Genomic DNA, 10,372 nt, shown 5'->3' with positions numbered 1-10,372 from the left:
GAACACTGAACAGAGGAACGTAGTCAATATATAGATCAGGCACCATGGCCGTTCCAGATCTATTATGGTGCAGCACATCAAGAGCACTAGCACAATTTCACGCATCTACACACTAACCATCCATTTCCATTTCCATAATTCCATTCAACAGTGCTGATGACAATACTACTGCTACCAGATAAGTTAAACTGAGAGAGCCAGGACTACACACAACCCAACCAAACTAGTACTAGCACCACCAGACACGGAACCTATCTAAGATGAGGTGAACTTGGTGACGGCCTTGGTGCCCTCAGAGACGGCGTGCTTGGCGAGCTCCCCAGGGAGGACGAGGCGGACCGAGGTCTGGATCTCGCGGGAGGTGATGGTGGGCTTCTTGTTGTAGCGGGCAAGCTTGGCGGCCTCGGCGGCGAGCTTCTCGAAGATGTCGTTGATGAAGGAGTTCATGATGGACATGGCCTTGGAGGAGATGCCGATGTCCGGGTGCACCTGCTTGAGCACCTTGAAGATGTAGATCTTGTAGGTCTCGACGCTCTTCTTGGCCTTCTTCTTGCCCTTCTTGCCCTCGCCGTCCTTGCCGGCGCTGGATTTGCCCGCGGGGAGGCGCTTCTCCGCCTTGGGCTTCTTCCCCGCCGGGGCCTTCTCCGCCTTCTCGGCCGCGGGCTCCTCCTCCGCGGGCTTCTTCGCCGCCGGCTTCTTCTCCGCCTTGGGCGCCATCGGTGCTGCGGCTGCTTGGGTTTCGCGGCGCGGTGGGATTTGGTGAAGGGGGATGTTTCTATCAACCGGAGGAGAGGGGTGCGATCGGTTTATAGGCCAGGAGAGGCGGGCGCTGATTGGTGCAAAGGTAGGAAGCACGGATCGATGACGTGGAGGGGTGCGAGGCGTTAGCGCCGCTGCGAGTGGACGGCTGCGATGAGTTTCCACGCGGATTGCTGACGTGGTCAGAGTGTGGGCGGGAGGACCGGAGGAGCTGGGCTTCGGCGGGGCCGGAAATGCTTCCGTGTGCCCGCCCGGGCTGAAGTTAGGCCTGGTTTGGTTTGGTTTACATGCTTATTTTTAACACCCGTCACATCAATATTTAGATACTAATTAGAATATTAAACGTAGATTATTTACAAAACTTACTACATAAGCGGAGGTTAAACGGAGATGAATCTATTAAGCCTAATTAGTCCATAATTTGACAATGTGTTGCTACAGTAAATATTTGCTAATGATGGATTGAATAGGCTTAATAGATTCGTCTCGCCGTTTAGCCTCCACTTATGTAATGGGTTTTGTAAATAGTCTACGTTTAATACTCCTAATTAGTATATAAACATTCGATGTGACACGTGCTAAAAATAAGCAAACGGAACCAAACAACCCCTTATGCGACCCTTTGGGTGACCCACAATGGGTAGAAAAATAGTACATAATTAAATATTATATTCCATTCGTACTATAGGCTGCCTCATAGGACACATGCGGCAGCCAATTAGAAGTGGGGATAGATGATTCCTTACTATTTTGACGGGACTCCTCTTATTTCTTAACATCGTAGCTCTTTTCAAACTAAGGACTGCCTGCTATGGACCCTGCTCATATAGACTGATTTGCTAAAAATATTGTGGTCTGCTAAAATACTTTCTCTCTCCCTCTCCAATAGTTACTTTTGGATCTAAGGGATCACTGTTGTAGCAAATTACCAGAAATCAATCTCCAATACCTCCTCCAATGCATGGGCCCACACATCAGGGGTTTATTTATTTTTTTCTTTTTCCCCACCCTTCTTCCTCCCGCACCTCCCTTATTTCTCCGCTCCCAACCTCTCCCTCATCCCGACTGACCGCTACGGGCCGCCCCCTCCCGATCTCTCCCCGTTGGCAGCGCCTCCTCCACACGCTCACCCCGACGGACCACTATGAGCGCTTTGCCCCTCCGCCGGTGGCCTATGGAGAGGAGCGCGAATGGAGCCGCTCCTTCTCACGACCATGCGCACGAGGTGAAGATGTAGCGGTGGCGCCCGCTGGCTTCTCGCCGCGACCCTGTACCCTCCACCCGCTCATCCGTCCTGACCGCAACCAGATCCTCGCCCCTCCACCGGTGATGGAGCCGGTGAAGAGGAGCACAGACGGAGCCGCTCCTCCTCACCGCCATGGCGCGAGGTGAAGGCGCAATGGTGGCGCCCGCTGGTTCCTACTCGCCGCGGCGGTAGCTGGAAACTTCAAGGCGCCAGCAATAATCGCCAATAGGGGAGAGCATTGCAGTGGGTTGCTTCTCCCATGCATTAAGGGGAGAGGAAGTGCGTTTTTGGCAATTGCCAAAATGATTTTTGTATGGTAATATGCTAGAGATGCTCTTATATTTGCTCTGTTACAATCTTGTTTGTAGTGATTGTATTTCAATCGTATTTATATTTCTTTTTACCTGTATACAGGTGAAGGAATCTTGTTAGATGACATGACATAAATACTATGTAAGATGTAAGGTTATTTGTTAGCTGCAGTTAGCATGTCAATCAGTGAACTGCAAGTGCACGGATCATTTTTTAACTTTTGCATTAAAGCATTCTCTTCCCTTCGCGGCCATTGAATTAAATTTCCCATCCTCTTCCCTTCGCTGCCATTGAATTAAATTTCCCATCCCTTCAGTACCATTTCCGTGGGAGAAGTGTTAAGTGACATGTAAAATGACAATTTTGCCCTTATAACATATTTAAGCTAATTCCCTTGCATGCCATTGCAGTGGGACGGCATGACCTTGACCCAACGCATGAATATTTTTTAAGAGAACACATCTTCACATAAGCATCATAGGTGGACTTTCACATGGAATTTTTATTTCCTTTTGACGTACTAAATTTACAAGGACTGAAACATAGCGAACTTATCTAAACTCGAGATTTCAGATCGTACAAAAAATAGGAAAATTTTGATCACTGTACAAAAATTTAGAAAAGAAATCACCACAAAAAAGTTCGTTCTTCTCAATTTTATTTCTCATGCTGTTTACATAGTCCACAGATTCACAAATCCAATAATCCATCGATAATCCATCGTCGTCGTCGTGTGATACGAAGAACAAGGAGAAAGAAAGGGGACAAAGGGCCTGCTTGGCTCCCATTTGCTAAAGTTTACCGCCTGTTACATCGAATATTTGGATGCTAATCAGTAGTATTAAATATAAGTTAATTACAAAACTAATTGAACAGATGGAGTTTATTAAGTCTAATTAGTCCATTTGATAATGTGGTACTACAGTGACCATTTGCTAATGATGGATTAATTAGTCTTAATAGATTCGTCTCGCGAATTAGCCCAGGGGTTTCGCAATTAGTTTTATAATTAGCTCATGTTTAATCCTCTTAATTAGCATCTGAACATCCGATATGACACTGCTAAAGTTTAGCATCTGAAATCCAGCATTAAAAAAAATAGCAGAATCCACTCGGTGAGCCGGCCTTAGGGGGTGTTTGGATATTTAGTCCGGACTAAAATTCATGTCACATCGAATATTCGGAGGCTAATTAGGAGGACTAAATATGAGCTAATTATAAAACTAATTGCACAGATGGAGGCTAATTCACGAGACGAATCTATTAAACCTAATTAACCCATCATTAGCACATGTTTACTGTAGCATCGTATTGTCAAATCATGGACTAATTAAGCTTAATAAATTTATCTCGCAAATTAGTCTCCATCTGTGCAATTGGTTTTGTAATTAGTTTATCGGCATGTTCGCTTCAGCTTATAAGACGGCTGAAAAGGTGAAACGGCTGATTTGTTGTGAGAGGAAAACATTGTTTGGTGGCTGATAAGCCGGATGAATAAGCTGAAACGAACAGACTCTATGTTTAATATTCTTAATTAGTATCTAAACATTCAATGTGACAGGAATTTTAAGAGCGACTAAACAAACAAACACCCTCTTGCCTGCTCGGAATAGCAGCTGCGGCTGCAGCAGCCGCCAGCAGTTGCTGCAGGACCTATAGCCAACCGCACATATAGCAAGCCAGACAGCAGCAGCTGCTCCAACCAGCCCAGCGAGCAACTTTAACACTATGTAAAAAGAAGATTCTCCATCACATCAAACTTACGGTACATGCATGAAGTACTAAATGTATACGAAATTAAAAATTAATTGCACAGTTTTGTTGTACTTTGCGAGACGAATCTTTTGAGCCTAATTAGTCAATGTTTGGACAATAATTCACAAATACAAACGAAACGCTACAGTGTACTACAGTGCTAGCACAGTAATTTTGGCACTCCAAAATTGGGCAATTGAACATGACCTTGGACTAGCAGCCGAGCAGCTGCAGCCCATGAAAGGCTGTTCCGAGCAAGCCCTGCATGCGCCGGCCTGTTCCGCCAGGATCGTCATCAAGCAGCCCTGTTTAGTTGCCAAAATTTGGAGTGCCAAAATTACCGTGCCAGCACTGTAGTACACTGTAGCATTTCGTTTGTATTTGTGAATTATTGTCCAAACATTGACTAATTAGGCTCAAAAGATTCGTCTCGCAAAGTACAACAAAATTGTGCAATTAGTTTTTAATTTCGTCTACATTTAGTACTCCATGTATGTACTGTAAGTTTAATATGATGGGGAATCTTCTTTTTACACAGTGTTAAAGTTGGAATTTAAGGTGAACTAAACAAGGGCAAGCTTCTCCGGCCATATCTTGCCCACCCGAACATCCCGGCGGCGCACGAGCCCGCCCGCGTATGAGCGTGCGTCTTGCCTCAGCTGCTCACCCAAACTGCGCCTTGCACATACGCTCACCCAACCGAGCGTCCCGGCGGAGCACGCAGCGCGCCCGCCTGCGCATGGTCGCGCGGCTCACCCCGGACGCACTCTAAGGGCACCCCTCCTCCCGCGTGGCTCGACCCAGCGACGCTCGCCGGCGCGCTAGGTCTAAGTGCCATTGAACCGTAGTTTCCGATTTGGGAACTAGGATTTGGCCATTTGGGATAGGTTGGAGTCGGGCGCGGGATCGGCCTGCCGTTGTGTTTACTTTCTCAAATCCAATAGGAGTAGGCAATAGGAGATAGGGAGTGGCTTCGATTCCACCGGCGCGAAGGTGCGGCCAGAAGCAGGCGAGGCAGGGCTCTAGAGCGTGGTCACCGGCGTGATTGAAGACGACGGAAACGAGCGGTGATTGAGATTGTGGGCTCGTGTTGTCATTGGATGAGCCATGAGGGGCAAGTTCGATAGTTGAGAATAGTTGAGAATAGACAGAAGTGGCTGTTAGGAGGGTGGGTCCATCTGGTCAATGAGGAACGTTTAACAGCAGCTGACGGAAACGGCAAGGAGGGGAAATTTTATTCAGTGGCAATGAAGGGAAGTTAAAAGTTTCAATGGCATTGAGAAAACTCCTATAATTTATAATGGCATTGAGGAAATTTGCTCATTTATCAATCCGTGGAATAAGTGGAACGCTGGTTCTCATTTTATACTAATATTATTAGTGAAATTAAGTAAATATATTGTGCAGAGAGGCACACTAAATGAAATAGCAGAGATTGACGCAAGATAGTAGAGATTGACACAAGATAGGAAACGGATATAGATAGACGTTCCCTTCCAAGGATATAGGCTCACATGAATATGCTTCTACTACACAGATGGGTGCTTCCCTCACTAACTATTATAATAGTTACGTGCTCGCTCGACCTTTTTCCCTCTCTTGCATACTGTCACTACGCAAGGTTAATCAACCACTTTGCTTACACACACTCTATATCGAAGAATCCGCATAGTTAAATCATTATGATTACCGCAAACTCTACTAAGAATATGTATTGTACAGAACAAGAGCTCACATATATAAACGAGGCATTGCAACGACATAGATCATGATGCATTAATGGGCATAAAGAACATGTAGTAGCTACATATCAAGGATCCAATCAACTCTAGGGATGAACAGAGGCTTCACTCCATGATCTTACACATGTTGAAGCACAAACGGGGCATGGGATATCTGGAGAACACCCTGACCGAAGATGAAGATGAGAGGAGCTATGAGGGCCTCAAGCCGAACGACTTGGGCACCCTAGGCCGATCTGTCTAAGGTTTCCTTCCTCCTCTGAAGGTTTCCTTCGATGTCGGAAGTCCTTATTAGATCTAAACTCTATTCATTCTCTTGTGACGGCGATGGAATGCGATGAATGGATCTCCCTTCATGTCAGTGGTGGAACCAATACTTTGCTGTTGGTTCTTCCCCTATTTAAGAAAAAGAATATTCGATTATGGAAAATCTTTGACCTAAGGATATAATTAGTGCAACAGCTAACTAGCACCAACAAGGACATGGCCAGTGCAAGTTTAGCTGCTCCTGCATTGCAGTTCAATGTTCATGTTAGGGCTTTCCAATATCCGAAGACAGGCCCAAATGCATCTTGTACAAACACTATTCATTTATGTTATATTTCTTATGATATTGCAACATAGTCCAAAATACAATACATATGCAAATATGAGGTTATTTCAGATTCCAATTGGCGGGTTAGTCCAATAATGGCACTTAAATGGTTAAAAAAGGTGCCATTAACGAGCGCCAACACTATTGCGATGAGATCGATAGAAATGGTTTGATACAAATGCCGGAATGGCTATGATTCATGTAATCATGTTCATGTGCACACAAGAAATTGGTGTAGTTGAACGTTAAACCAACTAGTATTTTCTCATGTTTGCATTGATTTTCCTCAACTAGTCCTACCAGTAAGTAATATATCTCTTACTATTTCTCGATCACTACACTAATTTGTGTGCTAAGTTCTTCCATACCCTTTTGAATGTGTTGTCACCTCTGATTTGTGCTTAGCCTGCACCTCTTCCACAATGTCTGACACCTTTTCCTTTGCTTTTATTTTGTCATCTCTATCTACCTCACCTAAAATGTGAGTTGAAACAATATGCAAGTGCAATGTTTAGCTCTATTTCTTTAATTTCTCATAATATATTTTAATTTCAAACTGAGTTATCAAGACTCTCTGCCTGCAAGTCTCTAGATATATCTTGTACAAATGATTTCCTAACATCTTTAATTTCATCAACAGCTTCTCATTTCTGTCATATACCCACAGGAACGCACCATGCACGATAACCCTGTTGCCCTCTTCAGCTAGTTGCCCAAAACTAATAATATTATTGTATAAATTTGGTATATAATACACCTCAGCGATAAGCGTTGCTCACTATTCTTGTACTGCAGTAGGATGGGGTCCTTTCTCTTGATCTCTATAGTGGATCCATAACCGAATTACACTTGACAACCAATCTCTCATCCAACTCGCTAAACACAGCCCTCCGGCCTATCATATGGTTGTTAGCTCCATATATTGTCTATGTACCAAACATTGGTGTTGGTTTTCCTTCTATCAGTTCACTGATTGGGATAAAGTTTTCTTCATTTAGCATCAAACATCCTGGTAGTTTCCTCCTTGCACACGTCGGCAGCAGAGTAGGTTCATCATCTGCCTCATCACCACAAAATGCCTGTAGATGCCACAATTGAAACACTTGTTCTTGCTTTTCCCCCTTGCACCAGGCTTAGTACGAGAGCCATCAACCTCATGTTGTCGACAAGTGCTCCAATTGCCACGACCACTTCCAGCGCGGCCTCGCCATGCGACCACGGCCTTCACTACTGCTGCCACGGCCACTTGAGCCCGATGCACCATCACTGCTATGCTTATTGGCATGTGCATACCACTCAGCATGAGTGAGTAGGAGCCAGTAGGTGGTCCCGTCGTCACTACCACACTTCCTGCTTAAGCCCGCCCAACACCCGTGTTAGCATTTTACCGATGCAACACGGAACGACATTGGTGGCACGAGGCAACTACTTTCTCTGTCCCAAAATATAGCTACGTTTAGTGTTTTTAAAAGTCAAATCTTTTTAACTTTGACTAACAATACCTCCAAAAATGATTCATTTCAAATAGAAAAGATTACGTATTATAATAGTTGGTTTCATGATAAATCTACTAACATTATTTTTTATGTTATTAGTCTTTATGATTATTTCTTTATTCGCAGTTAAAGTTGAAAATGTTTGACTTAAAAAAAATCTAAACGTAGCTATATTCCGAGACAGAGGGAGTATGTTAGTAGAGTTTAGCAGGGCGCTGTTTTTTTCTGAGTGGAAGCAGGACGCTGTTAGTGGGGTTGATTGCTGCTCAATATACTTAGTTCACTTGTCAAATTTCTATCTCGATAGTGGAGTGAGGCATTCAACTTATTAAGTTCAATATATAAAAGACATAATGAGACAATATTTTTTAGAAAAATATTCTAAAACATAAGAAAGTTAATATGAGCTACATTTTTCTTGTCAGACTTAAAATATGTGCCAAACAGACTGAAACTTATTGTAACGTTATAACACCTAGCCACCTAGGTAACCAACACTCACTGTAAGTAACAAAACAATAGCAAGATGCTTCTCCTTGTCTATAAGACTAGGCAATATAAATGATACAATATCCAAAAAAATCCAAACCCAAAAGAAAAACAATACTACATAAGCACGACACATACACCTAGCAAACACAAAAGTCGTCCTTAGATTTGCTTGCTTGCCTTTGCCATCTCACTGCTCTTTAGCTTCTTATACTTTGTAGTTGCGTGATGCCATCTTCTCTTAAAACTATGAGCCAAATCAAACGATAAGTATATTTCACCAAAAGAGCTTAATGATAGATGCTGCATGTACATTAAAAAAAAGACCCTATCACTTAGCTAGCTGAACTAATCACCAAAAGAAATAAAAAATGATAATGAAGTAGATTATGAACCACCTTTTTATTTCTTTTCCTTTCAATGGTTGAGCCCAAAATGTGCAAAGCAAATCAGAATATTCTATTTCATAGAATGATTCCATTCTTTCCTGATACAACATATAAAATCAAGCAAGATAAAACCATCTGAAGGTATTTCTCCCCAAAACTTCAAGACATGCCAATCCAAATAACAAAAAGCTCTCCCAAAATAAACAACGGGCCTGTTTGTATCCGCTTATTTTCCGCTTATGGGTGAAAATAAGCGATAAGCCCACCCAAACGCCTAGCTTATTTTCCGCTTACCACTCAAGCCGCTTATCCCACAATCTAGAAAACAACTAGTGGCCCGCTTATTCTCTACGCGGTCTCAGGGCCGCTTCTCGGGCAAGCGAAGCGCTTTTTCCCCGATACCCTCACCCGTCCACCGCCTACCGCTCTCCGACCGGTGCCAGCGCCGGCTACTCCGTCTGTCACCCACCTGCCTCCACCGCTTGCTTGCACAAATCCCGCCCAGATCCCGCCGCCGCCGGTCGCCAGCACTCCTGCCTAGATCCCGTCGCCGCCGGTTCCGTTCGCCGCCCGCCGCCGGCCGGCCCTGCGCTTGGCCTCCGGCCGCCCCTGCGCTTGGGCCCCTGCGCTTGGCCTCCGGCCGTCCATGTGCTTGGGCCCCTGCGCTTGGCCTCCGGCCGGCCGTGCGCTTGGCCTCCAGCCGCCCCTGCGCTTGGGCCCCCTGCGCTTGGCCTCCGGCCTGCCGTGCGCTTGGCCTCCGGCCGCCCCTGCGCTTGGCCTTGGCGGAGTGCTGGCCGTCTGCTGCTTGGCCTCCAGCTGCCCCTGCTGCTTGGCCCCTGCGCTTGGCCTTAGCGGAGTGCTGGCCGTGAGTGCTGGAATTTACAAACCTGTGTTATTTCCCATATGGATTTCTCCGTTCCAGTGTAGACAGAGGGAGTTCAAAGGTTATTGATGTCAGCCGTAACATGGGTAGAAGCTCCAGAATAAAAGAATAAATCTGAAGTGCTGCTGAGTGCTGACCATGAGCAGCATTTGAGCTGGCCGTGCATGATGTTGTTGTTGTTGAGAAGGAGCTATGGGTGCATTGCATGATGTTATTGTTGTCGTATAGTTTCGTGATTCGTTGTTGTACCCATGACGGATATTTCCATACTAGACCGATCTATTGTATGAATTTTATATTATTGTAATGAAATTTCTATTTAACAAACTTCAAAAATATTAGAATTATTATCTTCTCTTTAGATTCACAACAAAACTGAGCTATTATCAGCCTCAGGGGCATTCAGGTCAATTTACCAGTCAGGACAAACAATCGACACAAAATAATCAGGATTGCCAAACACCTAGCTTATTCAGACAGCGGATTCTCCAGACAGCAGGCTTATCAGATAAGCATGCTTGCCAGATAAGCGAGTTCCAGAAAAGCGTATACAAACAGGGCCAACATAACACAAACCACAACACACATGACATAGCAAAGGAAAACAAAAGCAAAAAAGAAAATGAAAAACACTCTTATCATCTCACCTTTGTGCTGTTGTGCAGCTGTGCTGTGCGGTGCCATTTCCTAAAATTACACACCAAAC

At 44.7% G+C, this 10,372-nt stretch overlaps 1 protein-coding gene across 1 annotated transcript; it reads right to left on the bottom strand.

Moving 5' to 3' along the window:
- Positions 1 to 771, bottom strand: LOC101755970 (histone H2B.1). The gene has a single exon (XM_004969338.4). The coding sequence runs from the start codon at positions 715 to 717 to the stop codon at positions 256 to 258; it is 462 nt and encodes a 153-aa protein (XP_004969395.1). The 5' UTR covers positions 718 to 771; the 3' UTR covers positions 1 to 255.
- Positions 772 to 10,372: the final 9,601 nt, after the last annotated feature.

Source organism: Setaria italica, chromosome V (genome assembly GCF_000263155.2).
Source record: "Setaria italica strain Yugu1 chromosome V, Setaria_italica_v2.0, whole genome shotgun sequence".
In the NCBI taxonomy this organism is placed as follows: Eukaryota; Viridiplantae; Streptophyta; class Magnoliopsida; order Poales; family Poaceae; genus Setaria; species Setaria italica.
The sequence above is the reverse complement of the archived record's forward strand: the minus strand, read 5'-3'. Positions and strand labels throughout refer to the sequence as shown.